Source organism: Sciurus carolinensis, chromosome 13, assembly GCF_902686445.1.
Source record: "Sciurus carolinensis chromosome 13, mSciCar1.2, whole genome shotgun sequence".
In the NCBI taxonomy this organism is placed as follows: Eukaryota; Metazoa; Chordata; class Mammalia; order Rodentia; family Sciuridae; genus Sciurus; species Sciurus carolinensis.
Genome location: NC_062225.1, coordinates 76,085,627 through 76,112,228, shown reverse-complemented (window position 1 = coordinate 76,112,228; position 26,602 = coordinate 76,085,627). Strand labels below are relative to the sequence as shown.

At 34.6% G+C, this 26,602-nt stretch overlaps 1 protein-coding gene and 2 non-coding genes across 3 annotated transcripts in view; all 3 read right to left on the bottom strand.

Moving 5' to 3' along the window:
* The window catches only part of Atad2b (ATPase family AAA domain containing 2B), a 160,867-nt gene that overhangs the window by 10,587 nt on the left and 123,678 nt on the right, over positions 1–26,602 (bottom strand). The window contains 5 exon segments of the mRNA XM_047522251.1: positions 2,401–2,538; positions 6,305–6,427; positions 16,249–16,408; positions 19,410–19,591; positions 21,494–21,629. Of these exon segments, the coding sequence (XP_047378207.1) occupies positions 2,401–2,538; positions 6,305–6,427; positions 16,249–16,408; positions 19,410–19,591; positions 21,494–21,629 (739 nt within the window).
* On the bottom strand, positions 3,198–3,271 carry Trnat-cgu (transfer RNA threonine (anticodon CGU)). Its single transcript has one exon. It is a non-coding gene; the product is annotated as a tRNA-Thr (tRNA).
* On the bottom strand, positions 15,804–15,876 carry Trnag-ccc (transfer RNA glycine (anticodon CCC)). Its single transcript has one exon. It is a non-coding gene; the product is annotated as a tRNA-Gly (tRNA).

Genomic DNA, 26,602 nt, shown 5'->3' with positions numbered 1-26,602 from the left:
AAGTTTATTTTCCTTCAAAACTATAGTATCATTAGAACTCTTTATTTTCCCCCCTAATTTCACTTTTATAATTTATAGTTATAGGGTTCCTCTAAATCCTACTTTTAAATTTACAGTTTATGGGGTAGTAATTGTGGTGAACAAGAAAAATTTTATTATTATTTTTTAAGTACTGGGGATCGAACTCAGGGCCTTGTGCTTGTAAAATTATTATTTTACTATTAAAAGCTGACACACAGGCTCAGGTGATAGGCATCTGTAACCATTCTATTAACAATAGAAAAATTAATCTAGTTCACATTAAGAACTACAGAAGTCAGTCATCTTGCTTGGACCTCCAACAGGTGGAGCTGTTGGGTTTTTACTATCTTACAATCCACTACTGACACTGTAACCTTTCCTATTCTCAAGCTATGAAACCAAAAGCACAACAGGGTCCCCTTCTCTTTCTTAAGCCATGGGACTCTAGGCAAAAAGAGGCTCAACTCTACTGAATTAAGAGCCAGTTCAATTTATTTAATCAAATAAAATTAATCAAAAGTCAGAGCCCCACTGAAACGAATTTACTTCTAATGCTTTCATCATGGCTAACAACAGAGAAATGTTCTTATTCTTTGGAAGAGAGAAGAGGTATGTCTCCTCTTTAAAGCATTATTTCTAAGGACTACTAGAATTTGGAAAAAAAAAAGAAAAAAAAAAAGGAAGGAAGGGAGGGAGGGAGGAAGGAAGGAACTAATCACATAAGCTCAACAAGAATAGAGATTGTTGTTTACTCTGCTATATCTTCAGAGTACTGGCAGGAGTCTATGTACTTGTGGATCTACTCCTCCATATGCCACTTCCTTTATCAAGGGTGCTCTGTGTGAAAAGTCCATTTAGGGACATAATCTTTAGAGTCAATTTTATAACATCACTGAGCTTGTTTCAAAAACCAAGACCTGTCCCTTAGGGACACTTAGATTATGATTTGAGTAAGTTAGCCTAAAACAGATAAATGATGTGTCACATATGCCATCTACTGGTAAAACAAAACGAATATTTTAATATTTAAAGGAATTTAAACTTCTTAAAGTGAATATTCAATGCATTTTCATTAGTAGATATTAAATCAAATGCAAAGAATATAAAAGACTTCAAAGTGTAATAAATTTAAGTGCAGTATTACACAATTCAGGTCATGATCTGAGATACAACTAGGCCAAATAGCTTTAAATCATTTTCATGCAACTAAATGCACCATTAAGTTCTTTCTCAAACTTCCCAATGAATACCTCTTATCCAAGAGGACAAGTTTTTAAAAAGTGGGTATGACACATTCATTCAAATTTCAGTGCCATTTCAGTGCCATCTTTGAGACAAAAGACAGTGCCATTTATGAAAGAGCATATTAAAACCAGCTTGTTGACAGATGTTTGGTTTTTTGTTTTTTGTTTTTTTTCCACTTTCTTTCTTTTTGTAGTACTGGGGATCAAACCCCAGGCCTCACACATTACTAGGCAAGGAGTATACTACTGAGCCAATTCCCAAGTCAACAGAGCAATATTATCACCATTATACCAGAAAAACAGTAGGCATCTTCCAAGGCAGGTTATTTTCAGTGTAACGGAAAGATTATACTAGAAAAATGTGGTATTTATTAACACTTGTCTTAGAAATATTATAGACCAGTCAAGAACAGTGGTGCATGCCTGTAATCTCAGCAACTTGGGAGGCTAAGACAAGAGGATTACAAGCTCAAAGCCAGCCTGGGTAACTCTGCAAGACCCTATCTCATAAGAAAAAGAAAAAAAGAAAAAAAAAAAAAAAGGGCTAACTGGGGCTGGGACTGTAGTTCAGCAGTAGAGTGCCCATGGCCTGTAATACCAAAAAAAAAAAAGTATTATAGACCAACATGAATAAAATAAAGAAAATCTAGAACATCGAATTTTCTAAGTATACCACACCAAAACAGACCAATAACAAAGGCTATGAAGACTTTTCAAATTGAGCACAAAATATTCTCTCAGGAGAATCAATATCCTATTGCCAAATCAGTCACCTCCATAAGAACTTTCATTTCTCACTAATTAAGAGAGCACCCTGCAACCACATGCAACAAGATGTGGGGAATAAGGACAAGAGTGGATTAAAAGTCGATCACCTCCATATTTCTATCCAAAAATCAAAGCTGAACACTGAAAACATTCAACCAGTACTGAAAAGGTACAGAAAATGGCAAATAGGTTTAAAGAAGTATGTTTCTGATACAGCATCTTACCCCACCAACTTCACCTCTGGAAAGACAGAAGATTAAGAGCTGTGGAAAAACTGCAGCACTCTGGTTTATGCACCTGCTTCCTGACAAACCTGCATCATTCTCAGCTGTTCCCACTGGTGGACAACATGGTCTCAAATACTCACATGCACATTTATTTGCAGAGTTGTGCCAGACATCCATTGGATTTCTCTGTTTGTGCCGAAATGCCTCTTCAACTCTAGTTTCTGTCTTCCGAGTTCCAGTGCCATGAGGATGTATTTGTTCTGCTGTTACCGATAAGCCTGCAAGCAGAAGATAAGCAATACCTATTTAAATATTCCCAGCTACATAAACCAAGGAGGTTAAAAAAAAGTCTGAAATACAAAACTGAGTTTAAGTCATTAATTATATTTGGACAGTTTGTAATTCTGATGGAAATAGTGCCTTTTGTTTTAAGATGGAAAAAGAAACTAGATATAAAATCATAAAATAAAACACCTGCTGGGTTATGCTTATATTCCATGCCCAAAAGGCCCCTATTTTTACTCATTTTAATTCATAAAGGGACACATTTCACATTGTGACTGTGGGACAATAAGATTATGCTTGTCTAAATGTCATGATCTCTGCCATTTTAGAATGTACAATGAGTGTTTACTGGGCCACTAGATTCCACTCTCACAAACTGTTTCAATCTGATATTTGCCCCTGTCACAGTACACTGCAGTAAGTTGGTTTTCCTGAATTATCTTCTTTATCTTCTAAGAGTAACCATTCCATCTCAATTTTCTTTAGTAGAATCTTTTCTTCCATGTGGTTTCTAACATGGTGTCTCTCGGAGCACTCTCTGTAATCTCGTTTCTTCTTACTCTAATCTAGATCTTTCCCCATGAAGCATCATTTATGTGTTCAGCTCCCACTGCTGTTACATAATAATTCTCACATTTGTTTCTTTTTTTTTTTTGGTGCTGGGGATCGAACCCAGGGCCTTGTGCTTACGAGGCAAGCACTCTACCGACTGAGCTATCTCCCCAACCTCACATGTTTCTTTAGTCCCAAGATCTCTTGCCTACTGGTCCATATATTCCACTGCCTACCCGATGTCTCCAAATGGATATCCTAAAGCTAGATCAAATGAAAGATAACTCGTTTGTCTTTCCCCACAAAAAACCCACAAATGTTGTCCTTAAATATTCCCAGTCTAGCTTGATGGTACCAGCATGTACTCAGTCATCCAACCAGTAATATTCCTTCCCTTCACAATGCCCTCTGCCCCTGAGGGACATCTCTCTACGTTCATCTGGTCTAACTCCATTCTCACTTCATTAAAACCCTGGAACACGCCAACAGTGTTTTCTCCTCAGCAGCTTCACTGAGATACAATTTACATAACATAAAAATAGTCTGTCTTAAGCATACAGTTAAATAATTTTTAGCAAATGCACAGAGTTGTACAATCATCACAGCAATTAAATTTTAAATGACTGTCCCAGACAACTACTACTTCATTTTTTTGTCGTCACAGACTTGCCATATTTAGGCATGTCACATGAAGGAATCATACAAGGTCTTTTGTGATTGCTTTCTTTTGCATAGCATAATGCTTCTCAAGGGGGCTGGGGTACAACACTTGCCTAGCACATGTGAGGCACTAGGTCCAATCGTAAATAAATAAAATAAAATAAATAAATATAGGTATTGTGTTCATCTACAACTTAAAATTTTTTTAAAAAATGCTTCTCAAGTTGACCCATGTTGTACTGTGTATCAGTACTTTGTCCCCTTTCTAATACTGTGTAGTACGGATATACTATAATTTGCTCACTCATTCACCAGTTGACCATCATGTAGGTTATTTCCAGCTTTTGGTTATTATGAATAACGTTCCTATAAAGAGTTATGTACAAATTTTTGTGGGCATATATTTTCATTTTTCTTGGGTAGATTCCAAGGAACAGAATCACTGGGTTGTAGAGTAAATCTGTTTAACTTTTTAGAAACTGTCAAACTGTTTTCCATACTGGCTCCAACAGCTTTGAAAATGATCTCTCATTTTCCTACCCTGATACATTGAGACCATACTATATTGTATACTATATTGTATCACCAAAGCAATCTGACCAACTCATTCCACTGTTTAACATCCCCAATAACTTCTACTGCCTATGATAATGATTTTCAAACTTAAAGACACTCAAAACCACATCAATAATTTCTTAAAATGCAGATTTTTTTTGGCTTACCATTCTTAAAAGTACCCAATTTGCTAGGTCTAAGATGATGCAGGTAACAGGTGCATACACGTGTTTTGAAAAACACAGGAGTTACAGGACTTTATCCCGTAAGTCCAATTCCCTTAGCATGGCAATGATGCATTCAAACTATTGAAAATTTGTTATGTACCATACACTGTCTTAGGGACTGGATTAGGGCTATAAAAAAGACATTCACAGTACTTAAATTCTCAATAAGGAAGAGAGAGATGGCAAAAAAACAAACAATGCAGCTGGGTACCTATAATCGCATAGACTCAGGAGGCTGAGGCAGGAGGATAGAAAGTTTGAGCAACTTAGTTTGGCCCTAAGCAACTTAGCAAGACCCTGTCTCAAAACAAAAAATAAATGGGGATGTGGCTCAGTGATAGAACCCCTGAGTTCTATCCCCAGTACCAAAAAAATCCACCCTAATGCCAAGTGCAACCATATCCTATAATGGATTAGGCGGTCAAGGAGAGAGAAGAGAAGTTTCTTCTTAAATGTTTTATCCTGGATCCAGTTCAGTCCTTTTCCCAGTATTCCATATATTTTAGCAATACCAAAGAGTTTAATGCTTTTCCAATACACCAGGTTACTTTATACCTCTATGCCTTTATGCGGGTGATCACGTTGAACACCTCCTCATGTCACTGCCCTCCTTCTCCTGTCTACTGGAGGGTATTCTCCTACAGACATTTCTTCATTCTAATCAAAAGGCTGGGTTCCCAACTAGGAAGTCTCTCTTCTCTGTGCAGTACACGTGCTTCAACCAGTGCACACAATGTCCTGTACTTGCTTTGCTTTACATCTCTCTCTCCTACTGAGGTTAAAGTTCCTCAAGGACACAGTTATAAATCAAACAAACCACATTTGCTAATTTTGTTTTTTGTGGGTTTTTTTGTGGTACTGGGAATTGAACCCAGGGGTGTCTAACCACTGAGCCTCATCCCAAGCCCGTTTTTGTATTTCATTTTGAGAGAGGGTCTCACTGAGTGGCTTAGGGCCTCACTAATTGCTGAGGCTGGCTCTGAACTTGGAATCCTCCTGCCTCAGCCTCCCAAGCCTCTGGGATTACAGGCATGTGCTACCTCGCCCAGCTAATTCTGTGTTTCTAAGAACAAAATTGTACATAAGTTTCAAAAGGGAAGGGAAAAAAAAAGTATTCCTAAAACGTTCTTTTAAGGTCTCAGTGAACTGATGAAAACTAAAACCTTTTCAGATATGAAAGCACATCTAATATCTAAATCTTTTAAGGAGAGATGTTGTACTTCTGCAAAACAGATTTCACAAAGAAATACTTTATTTCTGTACTATGCACTTACACTTAAGTTTTCATAGAAGGTAAAATTTTTAAATACACTTGAGTATTTACATGACACACATTAATATCATAAATTAAAGTAATGGGTATAATGCTATTGTCTGATAGAAGGAATAAGTTCTGGTGTTCTATGGTACAGCAGGATGAATATAACTAACAATAATGCACTACACGTCTCCAAATAGTTCGAAGAGAGAAGTCTGAATGTAGTCACCATAATGAAATGATAAAAGTTTTAAGTAATGGACATGTCAATTTTCCTGAGTTGACCCAATGTGTATGTGAATTAAAACAACACTCATAAAGAGGAGTGAATATTATGTGATTAAAAGAAAACTGAAATAAATGCCTTTAAAAAAGAAATTAAGTAAAGTTTAGGTTTCAAAACACATTATTTTCATAATACCTGTATCCCCAAAGAAGCATCATTCAATAATTCTTGATGGGAAATGATAGGCAAGACTTCAGGAGCAAATTTATTTTATAACTTACCTCTTTTTATTCTTGCTTCCTTAATTTCTTCACAGAGTTTATTAAATTCTGGATCTAATTCAGCTGCAATGATGGCATGTGCAGTGTCCTTCAGAGTACAAGCTCTGTGCCTAATTATTTTATCTGTTTAGAAAGGTGATAAAATTTATTATGGACACAAATGAAATAACATTAACACAGGACGTGTTCAAAAGAGCAGCAAAAGAATACAAACATTAAATAAAAAATTTAAAAAGCACTGTTAGGGGAGAAAAAGTTCATTTAAATGATGGGTAAATAAGTTACACAATCAAGTTAATAATTCTGTGAAAAGTGAATTTTTATAGCCTCAAAGTACTAAGCCTATTAAATAAATCATTATCTTAAACACATATGGTTTTGTTTTAAACTTTGGGAAATAAAAATGCATGATTTTCTATAAAAAGAATTCAGAGGATATTCACTGCATACCCAGCTCTAGATATATACTAAAAATTCAGAATAATCTTAATAGTCTTTACTAGTTAACACTGGTCAAAACTGTGCCAAAGAATATGATATATCCTGAGTAAGGGAGACCTATTAAAAAGTGATGGAACAAGTGCAGAAAGACTCTTCAAACTGAAGAGTCCAAGACTGCATATAAACTACATGCAGATGAAGAGAAGTGCAGGCATGGTTCCAGGTAAACTATAACTAAAAATGGCACTAAAAGAAGAATCTCTGCTTCACAGGGCACCCAGGGGCCCTATGCATGAACAAAGACAATGTCAACAGTGCCCTCTAGAGTTGTGCAACTCAGATACATGAAAAGGCAAGAAAATACATCAAGGCAACTTATTTGCTAACAGTATTGAGAATCTACAATTGTGTGTGTGTGCACGTGTGCTGGTAGGGGGTGGGGAATCTCTGATTATATACATAATTGGATATATACTGAGGAATGGGAAAACTGGGGCAGATGGTGGTTCCATTCCAAGTTTTCTGAGGAATCTCCATACTGCTTTCCAGAGTGGTTCATCAATTTGCAGTAACACCAGCAATGTATGAGTGTATCTTTTTCCCCACATCCTCACCAACATTTATTGTTACTCTTATTCTTGATAATTGCCATTCTGATTGGAATGAGATGAAATCTCAATGTAGTTTGTGTGTGTGTGTGTGTGTGTGTGTGAAGTATACTTTTTTATTTGTTCATTATAGTTATTCATAACAGTGGAATTCATTTTGCCATATTAATAAATGCATATAACATAATTTGATCAATCATAATCCATATATCTCCCTTTTCCCTCCCATCCTCTCTCCCTGGATCCATTTGCTCTACTCTACTGGTCTCACTTCTTTTTATTTTTCATTTGTTCTAATTGGTTGTACATGACAGTAGAATGCACTTTGACACTGTACACAAATGGAGCACATCTTCTCCTTCCTCTGGCTGTACGCAGTGCTAAGTCACACCTGTAGTGTGATCATACATGCATCTAGGGTAACAATGTGTCTCATCCCACGGTCCTTCCCATCCCCACTGTCCCACATTCCCCTTCAGTGTAGTTTTAATTTGCATTTCTTCTATTTGCTAGATATGTTAAACATTTTTTCATGTATTTGCTGACCATTCGTATTTCTTCTGTGAAGTGCCTGTTCAGTTTCTTTGCCCAATTATTGAGTTATTTGGTTTTTTTGGTGTTAACTTTTTTGAGTTCTTTGTATATCCTGGAGATTAATGCTGTATCAGAGGGGCAGGTAGACAAGATTTTCTCACTTAGTGGTCTTTTAATATTTATGGTTACCTCTTCAATCCTGTTTATCAGTATTTTTTATCTTCTCTCTTCATTACCCTAATTAGTTCAGCTAGAGGCTAAAGGAAACAACTTTGGGTTTTGTTGATTTTCTCTATTTTTTTGTTTTGTCTCATTAATTTCTGTAGATCATTCATTTCATATCTTTAGTATTTCATTTTGGGTTTTAGTTACTCTTCTTTTGGAGGGAACTACAGTCACTGCTTGAGATAGTTCTTCTTTTCTAATTTATAATTAATGCTAACCACCCCCCACCAACTACAGCATTAGCTGCATCCCACAAATATGAATATATTTTCATTTACGCAATTCAAAAACTTTTAAGTCTCCTCTGATTGCTTTCTTACTCAAGGGTTATTTAGAAATTGGTATTTAGTTTCCAAATACTTTTCTTTCTAGTCTTCTGTCACTGATTTCTAATTAATTCCATTGTAGTCAGAGAACATACTCTGTATGATTAAATCCTTTTATTATTTAATGAGACTTGTTTTATGGCCCAAAACATGGTCTCTCTTGATAAATATTCCAGTGCACTTAAAAAGAAAGTGTATGTGTTCTGTCAAATGGATAGAGTGCTCCATAAATAATACTTAGGTCAAATTGGTTTGTAAGATTATTCAAGTGTCAATATCTTTACTGATTTTTTATACACTGATCCTATTACTTGAAAGCAGGGTATTTGAAAGCAGAGAGAGGGGTACTAAAATCTTCAGTTTTAACAACTTTCTCTATTTCTCCTTGCAGTCCTATCAGTTTTGCTTCATGAATTTGGAAGGTCTATTTTCAGAGGCAAAACATTTTAGAACTGTTATGTCTGTTAGATGATTATGAAATAAGTGACTAAGAAAGAGCTCTCTTTCTCCAAGAAATAGTCTTGGGTCTGGTAATTACTATATCATTTGATATTTACATAGCCATTCCAGCTTCCATTTGCTGGAATTAGTATAATATACTTTTTAAAATGCTTTGTTCTTAATCTATTTGCACTGTATATTTAAAGTGGGTTTCTTATAGGCAGTCTGTGGTTAGGTCTTACATTCTTATCCAATCTGACACTTTCTGCCTGTATTTGAGATGTTTAGGCCAGAGTTCTGCAATCTTTTCTTATGAAAGACAAAAGGGATCTAAGTTTTGCAGGTCATCAGGTCTCTGTGGTAAGGACTCAAAGCTCAGTTTGTAGTAGACATAAATAAGAAGTAAAGACATGAGCATGACTTGTGTTTCAATTTAAAAAAAAAAAAAATCTTCAATTACAAAACAGGTAGTCAGCTTGACTACAGTTTGCTTATAGCTTATCATAGATCAGCCTATTCTAATGAGATTTACAGGATTACTAATATAGTTGCCATTTGTTTTCTGCTTGTCCCATATGTTTATGCTTTCCTCTTTTACTCACTTCTCCTGGAATTATTCTGTACCTTTTTATGACACCTTTTTATCTGCTTGGTAGTTCATCATTTCTTCGCTGAATTACTACTGCTGGCCTGGTGTAAGCTTCAAAGAATATTCCCTCTCTTTCTCTGGCCTCTGGTAGTTCTTTCATGTATGTGAGCAATCAGAACTTAGTTGAAGATGAGGAGAGGAAGTTCTGCTGACACCAAGTGCTATCTCTGTGCAGCTTTCTTCTTGATGGCACTCTGCCACCACACACTCCAGTCACTTTCATCTCTTGGAGTCCCAAATCTGTCTCTTTGATTCAGGGAAACCTTCAGACTATGCCTGGGTTCTCCCTCCTTGTGTACAGTCTGAAACTCTGTCCAGGCAATCACAGCACTCATCTTATTTGTTTCTCATCTTTTGGGGATCACTGTCCTGTGTTGACTGATGTTCAATGTCTTCAAAACCTTTTCTTCATATATTTTGTTTAGGATTTTGCCCCTCACTGCTTCAAGTGAGAGGGGAAATCTAGTCACTGTCATTCCATCTTGGTCAAATGCAGAAGCCTCCCAATATCTTTGAAAATCAAACTTTCATAGCTGCGCAACAATCCAAAGTAGGATATATCTAACTTTTTCAAAATTATTGCTGCATTTTTGGAAGTTTTAAGTTGCTTCCAATTTTGGCTACTATCACATAAAAAAAAACTACAAAAATATTCCCCCACCTTCAGTTAAGAGAGAAAAAAGAATAAGCAAGTAATGAAAAAATAACTTCATAAAAATTTCTAATGGATACAAAGAAGGTCAAGTAATATATTTTAAAGAACATTTTTACAAGAGACACACTGCCAAAAAGATTTATATTTGACAGCAGAAAGAGCTGTTCCATGTGCCTATCATTATAATTCTTTTCCAATATTTTTAGTTTGTAAGAGTATCTGAAATTGTATGTAGAACATAATTGTTAGCTTAAAGAATATTAAAACCAGCAGGGATGTCCATGATAATTCTGGGTTCTTAATCTTTGAAGGTAAAAGATACATCTCAGTCCACTCAGTTTTGTCAAAAATTTTTGAGTTTGTATATAAATTATATAACCTCTCTGAGCTGCAATCTCTTATGTGTAATACAAAGCTATTACCACCTGCATTTGTCTTCTACAAAAGTAATGGTTAATTAGGACAAATCAGTGAGTATCTATAAAATCAATAAAATAACTAAAGAAAGTAATAACAATTTCAATGTATCAATATCTTTCATATTTTGGTGAACTTCCACTTTTTAATTCACTTCAAAAAAGTCAAAAAATTATCTTAAAAGATTAATAATATTTTTAAGAAAAACTGATTTTCATGGTATAATGTTTCATCACAGATTATTCCTTAAATAAGAAATTTTGCTATACTTACTGGTTCAGATCATACTTATGTATTATCAATATCAATGCATATTCTAGTAATCTGCATTATATCATTATGCCTCCATTTAAAATTTTCTATCTAATCCAAGACTCTTTTGAGTTAGTATCTAACAAGCAAACAATTGATAAAATTCATTCACTAGCCAGGTTAATTAAGAACAAGCTCCACACAAGCTGTCTACAAAGGGTAAGAATATATAAATAACTACTTCCAGCAAAAAGAACAAATTAAAGTCTCAGAAAAGTTACATGCTATGAGATTCAGAGATAAAAGAGCTACCTAGAACTAAAAGGAACTCAGAAAAACTTTCACAAACCTAGCATTTAATATTCCTTAGAGGAAAGTAGAATTTTTTAATATGTGTGGTTTTTTTTTAAACAATGAACTTTTAAAAGGTGTACTTTCTTGTAACTTATACCTCAATAAAATTGATTTTAAAAGAAAAAATGTACACACTTCCAGAAAAAGCAATACATTCAACAAAGATATTGAAGTAATAAGACTGGGATTTATATGGAGAACTGAGACCAACATTTTCCTAGAGAAGAGTTCCTTTTTGGCTCCTCTCTCTCCTCATTTGACAACCTGCCTACGGCATCCCATTCAGTCTCATATACTGATGACTACCAACCATGTCTCTTGTCCAAACATCTGCAGATCTCCAGAATCAGTACAATACAACTAGCATTACTATGCAATATCCTCACTTTATCCAGGCATATTAAATGTCACCCATGCCAACGTGTCCAAAATTAAACTTAGCATCTGGCCTGTAAAGCAATTCCTTCATTGATTTCCATTGCTTCATCTAGACCAAAAACTCAGAAGTAATTCTAGATTTCTGTCAGTCATATCTAACTAGTTGGTCACTAAGTCCTCCAAATTCAATTTCTACAGGTACTGCAACTGAATCTCAACTGGCTTCCCAACATCTATCTCACTACTCTTAACTTCTACTACTTATACCAAAGGCCAGGCCTTGGCTTAATCATCTGTAAATCTCTATTCCTAAATACAGTTTATACATAGAGAATTATCTGGTAAGTCAGTAAGCAGAGAAGTGACATTGTTCCTGCTATTCCACAGAGGCACTCTATTCCGCAGACATGCTTTCTTTGCACCTTTGAACACTGTTTCCCTTGGCTTGGAATGCGTGCCCTTCCCAGTCTTGCCCATCTCCAGGTTGTGTCTTCTCCTCTGGACGCCATTCCCCCTGTGCATGTATTTCTAATTTAGACCTTATGATCCTGCATTATAATCATCTGCTCTACCTCAAGACATTATTATTGTCACCTCTATGCTATCTCTTTATTAATAATTTATTATTATAATCACTAGCAAGTAGATAAGTATATTTCTCATCTCTAAAAATGAATGAATTTCTAGATAGCAGGGGGTGTACTATAAATCATTATGAGTTGAATCGTGTATTCCCTCAACATTCATGTCAAAGTCTTAAACCCCAGGACTTCAGAATGTGGCTGTATCTGGAGATAGCACTTTTTAAAAAATTATCAAGGTAAAATAAGGATGAGTACTAATCCAATCTGACTGATGTACTGTAAGAAGAAGAGGAAATTCGGACACACTAGGGGTACACAAGCACAGAGAAAAGACCAGAGTGAGGAGGAGGTCACCTGCAAGCCAGAAAGAAAAGTCTAAGGAAAGCCAAACCTGCCAACACCATCACCTTGAACTGACAGTCTTCAAAATTGTGAGAAAATAAAATTTTGTTGTTTAAACCACCCAGTCTGTCATATTTTGTTATGGCAACCCTAACAAGACTAATAAAAAAACTATAGGATAATGCTTGCCACATAGTAGTTATCTAGTATATATTATTTATCTGTCAGAATACTAATAATGCATTACCCCTCTATCTCAAAGGGCAAGAACTGTCATAATCATCTTTATATTCTAAACACCCAGTGAAGCAATCAGCCCATCATATTCATACACACTAAAAGAAGAAAGAATAAATTTGATTGAATCCTAGAACTCATGAAATTCATCTGTTGCAAATAAATTTGGAAATCATTAAAATTAGACCACAGAGGGCTCTAAAACAATTCATACAAAATAAAAGATTCTTGGAAAACTACAAGATTAGGGATGAAATTTCAGCAAAATTAGTCAAATGATGGTATATGTAAGAATGGGCCTTGGAGTAGGAAAAGGATGTACTGCAAGAACCAAAAACGGTGAGCAGTCAAACTTAATATACCATATATTTACAGGATGATAATTAGGGTCAATATCTGACACTGGTCATATTTATTACATACAAGGTATATTTCTCCTCACTTCATATTTAATTTCTGTCCACACCATCCTAAAGGGAAAGAATCTGGGTAAACACTTAGGAACTTTCAAAATGTTGTCTTTTGTCTTCAATGTATATGCTAGTTTTTTCCCAAATGGCCAAGTGTGCTGCAAAATAGAAAACTGCAAGCTTTCAAATACTCATGGGGGCTTGTAAAAGTACTACAACATTCATGTAATTTCCACTTGCTACACAACAGACCCAGAGGTTGTTTTTCTGGTGCATGACAAGTGGTTCTGTTGCTAAGAAAAAAAAAAAAAAAAAAAAACAGATCTCTTAACTAAAGATAGGAAAAAATCTGAACAGAGCTGAAATAATGCTTTTGAATTGCATCACTCTTTGCCTTTATCTGAAAGAGGGAAGGAGGAAAGTTACAAGTATAACATATTTACCTAGGAGACAGAGTTACCATATTCTTCAATTTTGAAAGAATTAAAGATTTATAAGACTATCTAAGGTTGTATATTATAAGATTATATTGCACCAGAAGCTACAGCTTCTTCCTTAAAAGTAATATAATATCAGTAAGTTTTTAATTAATTACTTAAGGGGGAAAACTGGTTTAATACTCTAAACTGACTTTCTTCAAGCACTCAAATTAATTTCATAGTCCCTAGATTTGTTGCATAATAGTATTAAAGTGTAGTCCAGGGAATGTAGAAATTTTCAAGTTTAAGGGGTCATCTAGAGCAAATACACAGGTCCCTACTAATGAAACAATTTAGGAAAACTGAAGTATGATTTAAATAATGATGATAACCTGAACATAAATATTAACTATTAACCTTTATGGAACACTTACCATGTCCTGGGCATTATGGCCTGGGCTTAACATATTCAGGTGATATCATATGAAAAAGGCAATTTCATAAGATTCATACTCATGTGTTTTCTCATTTAACCCTTTAACCACCACAAATAAAGAATACTATTATTATACCTATTATACAGATGAGGAAACTAAAATTCAGAGGGCTTAACTTGATCAAAGTTAAGGAACTAGGGAATGGCAGAACTGGGATTAAAGTCCAGGTTTAAATATAGAGCCCACATTCCCGCCTCCATACATCAACAGTCTCGAGGTCCTGAAGAGCTAACAGGCTAAGGGTATTGATACACAAGTACTCTCATATACAGTTCAAAGCCCCATGCAGACACTTGTGCACTCTGGCCCCTAATACAGAACCCCAGCAAAGCAAGGAAGAGAAAGCACTCAGGCATGTAGCCCATCCTTTACCACCCATCCTGTTGTAGAATTGCATAAATGCTAAAGGAGATTCCTCTCACAAAACTGCTACATTAGCTAACGGTGGCCTTCATGCTGCTGGTGTAAGTAATTTAAAACAATTTTTAAGAGAAAAATTTAACATTACAATTAAAAACCTTTATTAAAAAAGATACATATTCTATGATCCACAAATTTCACCATAAATGGTTTAAGGCAATAATTAAAGATGTACCCCAAACTTGTGTTGTAAAAATATTTATCACTGTTTATAGAAGAAAAAACCCTAAACTACATAATATGGCCAATAATAGGCATTAGCAATTATATTTCATTTTTTTAATGTGGGAGAAATATACTCATTAACTAATAAGCTTTTCAACAAAATACTAAAGGAATGACAAATTTTATAAAAATCATAGTCATTTTAGCAAAACAAATATGCAGTATATATTTTATATACAATACATTTGTGGGATGAGGGGAAGGGATAACATAGGTAGGTATGGAATTGCCAATTATTTTAATTTTCTCCTTTGTTCTTAGTTTTCATAATTTTTTCTGTAAGATACATAAAATAAAAACTCAAAAAAGCAAAATAAGCAAAAAGCAACAAGAGGCAAACATCCTAATACAAAGCTTAAGAACTGTTAAATACCAAATTCTGCTAGACAAACATTTTATTCTGCTTCTTAATTTGGAATTAGAATATGCAATTTACTACCATGATCTAAAAACAAGAGAAAGCCAGGTCATTCTATTATATGACCTAGGTTGAAAACCACTGCCCAAAAATAGAGATACAAAGTACAAATTGTATTCTATCTTTGAATGACAGAAACTTCATGGTTTAATAATAAGAAGCATTTTACTTGTATATCATCTATTGAAGAAAAAGAATTCTCAATAACAGAACGAGAAAAAACTGCTCGAGAGCTAGGAGTTGGCGTGGCGTGCTCAGCTTAGCTTCTCTGTAGTCATGTTAAAGATAAACAATTTTGCAGAACAGCAACATCAGACAAGGCCAGTGCATCACCATGATGGGTTAAGACAACAGCAAGCCTACTCTGCAATCAGGTCTTGACACAGACAAATCGTGAACACTGCCCTAACCACAAAAGAACCTAAACATAATCCTATTCTCATTAATGTGAATGACTGCTATTCCTTTACCAATTACAACTTTAGCCTTGTTCCATTCTTCTTGCCTTCTAGGTTTTTAAAATCTCCCAGTTTCAAAATTATCCTACTTCTTAACAACATCCCATTCCTTGCAAAGTCCTGCTCCCTTATACTTTACCCAATTTACTTAACATAGACACAAACCCTGTATGGTTCCCCATGATGCACAACCCTCCTTTTCTTTGTTTTGGTGGTGCTGGGGATTGAACCCAGGGCCTTGTGCATGGGAAGCAAGCACTCTACCAACTGAGCTATATCCCCGGCCCCACAACCTTCTTTGTTATAATAAATCCTCTTTGTTTATGATACACTTATCTTGTTTAACTATAATTATGTTCCTGGTGGACTTCCTTAGAAAGCAATGACAAGACTTGAGTACAAACTGGGATTATGAATAAAATTACATTAAAATATCCACACCTATAAAACAGGTATCATTCTATACAGAAGTTTTTTGATATGTAAACTTATCTCATTATAGGTTCCCAAAATATCAAAATTCCTGTGTTTATCAGCATTAGTGATGCTGTCTAAATAAATAAAAATTTTGAATTAAATTTTCTTTTGCTCAGTTTTCCATCAATCTGAAGAAACTCCAAATATCGAAGTGTACCTTGAGCTAAGTATTCTTACCTCCTGGGTCCTTATCTGGATTATACTCTAAAGCATTGCTACAGATGAGGTCAATATCTTGCAGGAAATCTTTAGCAGTAAGATAATTATGTTTATCAATTTTAGTTATTACTGTTGATAAATCCATTGGTTCCTTGATTACTTCCAGATAATCTGAAACCTAAAACAAATAGAATATTTTAATGAAAAGTATTTCCAATTTTCTCATATGATCTATTAGTTCAAACAGAATTCTTTAAAAATTAAATCTAGATATTAAGAAATAAGTATAGATAAGAGTAAAATTACACTACTACTTATGCTACTAAAGTTACTATCTGACATACTTTCCATGAAAAGCTTCAGTTTTCTAAGTCATATCTAAATCAACTCTGAAAGGCTGCTCATCTTGAAATCTGAAACACTCTCAGCTTTATTATTGTTTTTTTATCCTTTGGGTTTATCTGAGAAGAGAATGTATGGGCGAAAGCACCCAACAAACATCATTAAATGTATCTCAAGAAAAGAAAAGAAAAAAAAAAACAAAGGAAAATAAAAAGCATAGACTTTTCATTTCATTATAGAAATTCTTCTGGCAAATCTTTTTAAATTTTTCAGCAAAAGTTTTCTATCTTTTGTTGTTTTACAGGGTGAATTGTTTCATGGAAAGTATTTTCCACTCCTTTGGAGTCATTACAAACATTCTGAATCAATAATATAACAAAATTAAGTATTGTTTCTATAATTAGTAAAAGCTTTTCCGGACTTGTCTTTATAAATAAACCTACAAAAAAGAAAAAATTTTGTTTTAGATGCTATTTTCTGGGAGACAATCCAAAAAAAGAGATATGAAGTCAGGATTTGTATAAATACATTTTATATTTTATATCACTTGACTAATAAGAAACACTATCAACCTATATATCTATTCCAAGTCTCAAATGAAATAAAATAATTGGGTTTGATATGAAAGCAATCTTAGCAACAATGTCTAAAAAGACTGACTTCTGGGGACAGGGCAATTTCTACTCTCTGAAAGTTAAGGTTGGTTTTCTCATGGTTTCAGATGGCATCAATGCCATGATTTTTAAGTTTATATACAGATGCACAAAGGTGCATATGTGTAATATGTAAATATGTTTTTCAAATTTTAAGATTACTTATACAAATATTAAGTATGGGCATGTGTGAATTAATTTGTTTTTCAGTCTCTTAGAGCTAAAAAACCAGTCAATCTCTTTTGTAGGGCAGCAATGGAGCTACTAGAATGAGTAATACTTCAGAAGATATTAGTTGGATTCTTGGTTCTGGGCATGATCTGTGTACAAGTAGAAATTACTGAAAAGCACTATAAAAATTTATAAAATTAAAGCCTATAATAATTTTGGCACATATGCTTAATATTATATTTGAAAGTTTCTAAAGTTTTATTTTCTGAAGTTTTGCAGTCTGTTTTGGAAATTGATAAAGTTTTTAGACATTTCAAATTCATTATCTGCATATTTTATGCTTTAGGTTATCTCAGTTTTAGCTCGCTTTCCCCTTTCTATCCTTTCCAGATACCCCTATGCATTCAGTTTTAAGAGCAGACAAAAACCAGCAGCAGTGTGAACCTGAGAAAAGCAAAGGAGAAAATTAGAGAAGCAAACCCTTAATAAACTTATTATCTGATCAGCATTTCTATTCCCTTGCACTGCTTTACCATGATTTACAGAAATTTTATTTTATTATGGACAGATATCACTTAAAATCTGACAATCTTTTCTGGTTAGAAAGAAAAATGTTTTCTTGAGCAAGAGCAAAACTGATTTATTCCCAGGATGGAAAGATGACTGACGCTTTTAAACAGTGTCAGGTCCAAATACAAAAGTGGGGAAGGGTTTATTTATTTAACACAACTTCCAGATTGGAGGAGAAAAATGTTCCACAAATATAATATGCTATTTATTAATTAAAATGCAAATTAGGCATGTTCTGTTATTCTAGTGGAAAAAGATATAAGGTAGCCATGATATAAAGAATGTGGGCTTTGAATTTTCAAAAAAATTTTCAAGTCTTGGCTGTATCACCTGCCAACAAGCTTCAGTTTCCTCAGTTGCAATATAAGAATAATAATGACTTCACAAGATTTCTGAGAAGAGCAAATGAACAAAACTATTTACTGCAGATATATGTTCAAATAAAATTTTAGATAGTCCCTTTATTCCATAAATTGGAAAATAGTTATTTCTGGACTTGCCAAGGGGTGGGAGGTAGAGGATAAAGCTAACTCATTCTTCCCAGTCACAGATGAGGTAATGGTTCCAAAGGAATCTGCTCACCAAAATCACAGATTTCACAATTAGGACGTAACAGTAAACTTTGAATCATTTTATAATTCAAGTTTAAAAAAAAAAGAAATTAAAAAAAACTTACAACTAAAAACACCAAAGCTGTTCAAACATGGAGTCTGAACTATAAGAAGGCCAGTAAAGATTACATTGTGTTCATCCATACACTATATTATCCCAGGATAAAATTTTTTTAAATTTAGATTATTACAGTAGATTCCAAATGGAAAATTCCTTTTCTCATCATGACAAACCATGCTCCCACAAGCACACGAAACAATACATATACAAAGTGAGAAATTTTCCACTGGGAGCAGAGAAAATTCTTGGAGAGAAAGTTTCAGGTGCATCAGATGTGCTTAACTTCAAACAGCATCACAGCTACAGGCATTTCCAAAATATGAAAGGCAATGAAATTTTCAGGTTCTTCAGTCACCTCTTTCAATGAGGTAAACATAATTTGGGAAATGTCAATATTAATTGATACTGATTAGTTAATACTAATATACTCTGAAAGCAGGATTTATCCTGGAATAAAAATAGTCTAGTATGGACATTTCACTAAAGTAACTTTTAATCCTCCTCTTAAAGGGTATGAGATCACAAAGATCAGTAATAATTAAGAGGACATATACAAATTGGTCACTCATTTCATCCAAAAGTCACCAGATGTTTGCTGATGACATTGGTAGTTATCACATGGATTAAAATTTTACAGGCTAGGGGTAATATTCATCCATGCCTTTGTTTTTTTTTTTTCCTTCCAAAAAAAGATGTCAATATTTTTTTTCTTTTAGCCAGTTCAACTTCACTGTTTGCACACTACTGAAACAAGACCTCTTCAATATCCACCGGTTTGCTGAAGATGTTAAAGCGTTTGTCTGTGGCCAGCCTCTTGGTTACATCCCTGAGAAACAACCGCAGCTCCCTTAAAGTATTTTCCTCCTGGTCCTCCATCCGATTTTTTTCTGATTCTGACAACTGACGAGGTGGAGAAGGTAGTGCAAGAGGAAGCACTTCCATAGCACAAAGAGCTAAATAAAAGAGAAAAAAATGTCAAGATTCCAGCAAGGTGGGTCAGAACCTCAATCACTTTTCTGGCACTCTCCCAAAACATTCTTTAAAGAAAAGGAGAATTACAGATATATGTGAACCATGCAAATCCAGCAAGTAAAAATTTGAATAGAAACAAAAAGTAATTTAGGGACTAACTTCACTTTATAAAATAACTCACAACAGGACCCCTTTAAAGGACAAACTACATGATTTTAAATAATTTAAATTGTTACTTATATAGAACTTATAAAAAAATACTTCAAATCAACATAAATACCTTAAAGTATTATACAGATTTTCTTAAGTCAACCTGGTAGCCATATATGGGGCTTCCTAAAATGGGGTAGCCATATATGCCAGAAATGTAGTAGGCAAGTGACAATTTTTTGCTCTTTTCCTATTACCAAAAGAATTCTGATTTAAGACAGGTCCTTTACCCAGATATTCTGCCACATAGCAGGGATAGTGAATAACACTTGCAAGGAAGGAGTAGAAAAAAAAAAAAATGTAGAAACTAAAGAAGCAATCCCAAAGTCAAAGAAAAGCCAGTTTAAAGTGTTACATGTAAAATTTTTGGTAGTATTTACCCTAAGACAAAACAAAACTTTTCTTAGAAGGTAAAATATTAATTTTCCTAAACATAATGCTCTCAAATTCCTTAAAAGATCTTCCTGGCATGACACTGAAGCACAGGATTAAAATGCTACATATTTTGACTAATTTCTAAGCAGCTGTTAAGATGAAAACAAAAGTCAACAAAACAATTCGAAAAGAGAAAGAATTATGCTAAACTTAAACCTAGAAAATTCAGAGCTTTGGGACTAAAAATATGTCTAGGAGTATGAAGGACTAAAATGAATCATTTTCACAATGAAATATTTAAAATACTGATATTTATACTTACAGGAAACCACAACCAATAATCAGAGAGTGTAACTTACATAATGAATTTCCCACGTTTTCTTAAAGAAAAACACCCATACTTACAGCAATCTGATAGGCATTCACTGAGAAAATTTTGGAAAGGAGCCAATAAATGGCAAAATTATCAAAATGTTGACTAATATAACCAATGAAAAATCAAACAAAAAAAGCAGAAAATTATGAAAAAGTAAGGATTTGGCAGGGAGGGGAAATATAATTCAAGTCCTACAAGAAAAATTATAGAACAAGGGAAAAGAAGGGAAATTGCTATTTCACAGAAGAGGTTGAAAGATTAAGCAGACGTATCTTCTCCTTTATGCATCTTTAAAATGGGAAAAGAAACTCTTTTGAGTGATTCAGAACGCAGTCCTTACCTAAAATAAGAACTGAAATCTGACAAATTCTTAAGCCCTTCTTAAAGCTATGAGTTTCAAGCCAAGAAAAATTCAATGCTTAAAACAAAGCTATGATAGATTTTCAAATGCTACATAATGGTTGCTAAACATGTATTTGAAAAATGAATAAAAAAGAAAAAAAGATAAACATTCTAACCAGGTTTAACTGACAAACCTACTCTGGTCCACAAAGTCATTAGCACAACACCTGGTATTCAAAACACACCAATTCACATCCTGAGTATTTAAAGTGACTAAAGCTGAGCAGAAATGAAAACTTTTTTCTTTGGTGTTTTGAACAAATAGAATGTGAAATCCACCAGAGGATCTGGATGGGAGGGATGAGAAGTTCTTCTTAACAAAGCTTTAATAAGGCTATACTTTCCAATCTCAAGTCAGGTGAACACAATGGTCACTTTAACATGTGTTCATCTAAAAATAAATAGAATCTAACAAACTGTATTCACTTGTATAAAGAAAGGGTTAAAAAAAACTGACTCCGAGAAAAGGTAGTTCTTAACTCCATCCTCCCCTTATTTTCATAACAGCTTTAGGACTTACCAGTGTGTTTCCTTCGTGGTGGTGGCATTGATGCCTGATTGAGAATCAGTTCCTGGAAAAATTTCCTTCTGTCTTCTTCAATAGGCCTTTGAATATACAAGACCTCTTCATATTGTATTCTAAAGATACATTTAACCTACACATACACACACACACACACAAAGACATTGAACATACAGAGAATTAAAAGCACACATATACCAAATTGCAATTTCTTCAACTTCCAGTACTGTTTTCAATATTCATAGAACATTCATGGGCTGAACAAGAACAGAAGATTGTCCAGTTGCCCAAGTCACTAATAAATGATACTATATCTGGAAGAGTTGTATGATAATAACAAAAGGACTGTTGCAAAAAGTTGACTATAATATTCAAATGGCAACAATCTCAAGAGACTTTACATAAGAGCTGAAAAGGTAACTATCTCAAATCTATAAGAGGAGCTAGAAGGGCACTTACACCACTGTTATGGTTTGGATATGAGGTGTCCCCCAGAAGCTCACATGTGAAACAGGGCAAGAAGGTTTAGAGAAGAAACAATTGGGTTCTAAGAGTCTTAACCCAATCAGTGATTTAATGCCCTGATAGGGATTAACTGAGTGGTAACAGGAGTGAAAGAGTGTGGCTGGAGGAGGTGGGAATTGGGCAAGGCTTTGGGTATATATTTGTATCTGGCAGGTGGAGACCTCTCTCTCTCTCTCTGCTTCCTGAGCACCATGTGAGCTGCCTCCCTCCACCACCCTCTCCCTCCATGATGTTCAGTCTCACCTCAAGTCCCAAGGAATGGAGCCAGCCTTCTATGGACTAAGACCTCTGAAACCATGAGTGCTCAAATAAATTCTTCCTCCTCTACAGTGTGCTGGTTGGGTCATTTAGTCGCAGCAGTAAAAAAGCTGACTAAAACAGCCACCTTCTCTTACCCTCATGTTTCTTTGTATTTCCTATCCACTGATTTCCTATCCTATGCTCTTTCCCTACCAAGTACATTTCACTGTATCCTCTGAAATTTTGTTTCCACTGCAAATAGACTAGACCTTTGATCTCATCAGAGTGTTCTATATACTACCTTCCTTAAATTCCAAAGCAAAAAAAGTCAGTCATTCTCACAGTCCCCAGCTCCTTCTACCTGATAATCACCTGCCTCACAATTATTTACCTGCTCTATAAAGACTTGACCCCAGATCTCCCCCTTCTGAGATATGCTATTTAAATCCTCTTTACATCATCCTCATTTTTCATCATGACACTTAACACTGTAGTTTGTTTTTTCAGAAGGTATAATCTTACCTCCTAGACACCAAACACCATTTTTTATTCATTTGTTTTCTTATACCCACCACCATCCATGGAATATAACCTTTTCTTTTTTTGGGGGGGGGGGGGTCAGTACTGAGGATTGAATCCAAAGTTGCTCTACCACTGAGGTACACCACCATCCCTTTTCTAACTTTGAGACAAGGACTTGCTAAATTGCCACGGCTGGTCTTGAACTTACAATCCTCCTGCCTCAGTCTGTTGAATAGCTGTGATTATAGGCTGAACCATTGTGCCCCGCTATAACAATTCTTAATAAGCATGTAATACATGTTTATTAATTTTGTTACCCAACCCATATCAAGTTGGAAAAAGCAAATTGAAAAGGGAGACAATCACTAATGTAGAAAGAAGCAACAACCATGACAATGTGGAAATACTGGATTAGGATTCAAGACATCAGATTCTAGCCCCAATACAGCCAAAACAATCGTAGTAAACTTCGGATAATTCATTTGGGTTGCCATTTCTAGCCACTTACTGGATTAACTCTATGAACTGAGTACACTAATTTCATATATGTTATATTGTTAAATCTTTATAAAAATGAGGTATGTAGTATTCCTTTCATTTTACATGATGAAACTTGGGCTTAGAAAGGTTTAAATGGTTTGGTTCAAGGTCACAAAGTGCATAAAGCATAGATTATATAAACTAATGGCCTTTTCCAGCTCTGAAATTCTGAGAAAAGAAATAAGGAAAGGTAGACATCAGAATTCAAAACCTGGATGAAGAGCTGAAGAAATAGCTCGTGTTGGAGAGTGCTTGCCTAGCATTCGCAAGGACCCCGGTTTGAATCCTTGACCCCTCACAGGGGAGAAAAAAAAAAAAAAAAAAAAAAAAAACCTGGATGAAGTATCATTATCTCAACACAAAGTCAAGTCATTTAAAAGATTTTAGACTTTCACCTTGTGTCCTTCTAGTGCACATTTCTAGTGCACCTTCATGCACATTTCTCTCTAACCCTTTGATCTATGCTTTGTCGGCCCTTCTTATTTGAATGTTCAAGAAGCAAATTTACTTCAGCATGCACTGTATGCCAAATATCATGCCAGACACTGCAATAAAATTGAAGAAAATATGCTTGCTCCCTATTGTCAAAGAAAGCATATAATACCATGCTGGAAGGGGTATGACAAGGATAGTGAACACAGGGGAAGACTCTGAGAGGGGTAAGGGTGCAGAGGCATTAGACAGTACGTAGCACAAAGGGCTTACACATCGACTGGATATTAAAAACTCAATAAGAACTCAATATCCCAGAAATAACATGATTTTGTTCAAATAACATTTAGTTTTAAATATTCTTTTTTCTCATAATTTTCAGCATTATGTTGCACTTTGTGAATATAAAAGCCTACCAAGAGGAAGCCTATGATAATCCACTGATATTTTTGTCAGGTCTTTGCCAGGAAGTTAGAATTCATCATTTTATAAGTAAGCCCAGTTATTTTTCTTTAAGTTTACTCCTAACCTTCTTTTGACATCCCAGACCCAAAATTCATACTGCCACAAAGAACGGTCCTTATAACTTCCTGAACAAACCACGCTTTCTTTCCACTGGTACATGCTATTCATTCTTTCCTGAATCTTTTTTTTTTCCCCTTCTGCAAATGTTGTTTTTTTTTTTAAATTGGTGAATTGTAATTTTACACAGTAGTGGGATTCATTATGTCATGTTCATGTTCACACACACATACACACACACACAAGCTGACATAATTTAATCAATCTCTTTCCCTAGTACCTTTCCTCGCCAGATCAGTTTGCTCTACTCTACTGATCACCTTCTTTTCTTATTATTGTTACCCTAACCCTAACCATTAATCATGCTCAAATTAAAGTGATGCTTTCTGGGACATTCTTTCCTGGGTTTTCCCAGGTTTTCTTAGGCATGCATTCCAATATTTCTCAGTAAGCTTTTTCTAAAAAACACTTTATTGATTTTTAGTAAATTTATACAATTGTACAAACATCACGTGCCAGTTTTAGGACATTTTTATTAATCCTCAAAAGTTTCCTCATGCCTAGTTATGGTTAAACCTCACTTACACTCACATAGCTCAACCAATCACTACTGACTTACATTCCATCTCTAGATATTTGCCTCTTCTAGAAATTTCATATTATATGTTATCTTTTGTGTCTGGATTCTCTCACTTACCATGTATCTTCAGGTTTGTGCAAATTGTAGTGTACATCAGTATTTCATTCTATTTATTGCTGAACAGTATTTCACTTTATGTACATATCACATTATGGTTAGCCATTTACCAAGTAATGAACATATAGGCTGGTTCCATTTTGGCCTGTTAGGAATACTACTACTAGGAGCAGTCACACAGAAGAGCCTATGTATGAATATATGTTTTCATTTCTTTTATGTAGCTACCCAGGAGTAGAACTGCTGAGTCACTCCATAAATTTATGTTTAACTTTGGAAAATGGCTATACCATTATACAATCCTACCTGCAATGTACAAGGACTCCAGTTTCTCTATATCGTTGTCAACACTTGGCATTATCTGTCTTGTTGATTATAGCTATTCAGAGTGGGCTGTAGTAGTAGCTCATTCCTGGATGATACACTTATTAGCCATTTATGTATTCTCATATGAACCTCACACAAGAGGAATCACAGAATATTCGTCATTTTGTGAATGACTTATGTCACTTGGTATAATGTCTTCAAGATATCTATGCTGTAGCATACACCCAAATTTCTTTCTTTTTAAAGTTCCATTGTTTGTATATGCCACGTTTTATTTATTCATTGATTTGTCAATAGACATTAGGGCTGTTTCTACTTTTAGCTGCTATTAATAATATTGCTATGAACATGAGTATATAAATACCTGTTCAAGTCCCTGCTTTCAACTCTTTTGGGTATACACCCAGAGCCGTCTTGCTGGATCATATGGCAGTTGTGTTTAATTTTTTAAGTAATTGCTATAATATTCTCCATAGCAACTGCAAAATTTTATATTCCCACCAGCAATGCACAAGGGTTCCAATGTCTTCACATGCCCCCAACACTATTGTTTGTGTGTTTTTAAATAATAGTCATCCCAATGAGCATGAAGTAGTATCTCATTGTGGTTTTGATTTGCATTTACCTAATGACCAGTGATGCTGAGTTGTCCATTTGTATATCTTCTTTACAGAAAAGTCTATTCAAGTTCTTTGCCCATTTTTGAATCATGTTGTTTTTTTATGTTTTTTGTTTTGTTTTGTTATTGTTGTTATTGTGAAGCTATGCTTTATATATCCTGGACATCAATTCCTTATCAGATATATGATTTCCAAGTATTTTTTTCCCATTTGTGGGTCTCCTTTCATTCTGTTGATAGTACCCATTGATGCAAAAAAGTTTTAAATTTTTGTGAGTTCCAACTTACTTATTTTATCTTGCCTGTACTTTTGGGGTCAAATCTAAGAATTCACTGTCAAATCCAGAGGGTCCTAAAGCTTCGTTCCTATGTTTATATCTAAGAGTCTTAAAGTTTGGGGTCTTAAATTTAGGTCTGATCCATTTTGAGTTAATTTTGTATATCCAACTTCAATTTTTTGCATGTGGTTATTCCCAATACTGCTTCTTGAAAAGACCATCTTTTCTACATTGAATGGTTTTGAAATCCTTGTCAAAAATCATCTTATTAAGAGTTTTTTATACAGGCTTGATATAAGTCATTTATCAGATAAGTGATCTATTTGATATATTTCTCCCAATCTGTGACTTGCCTTTTTTTCTCTTCTCCCTTTGAATACTGGGACTTGAACCCAGGGCTTCAT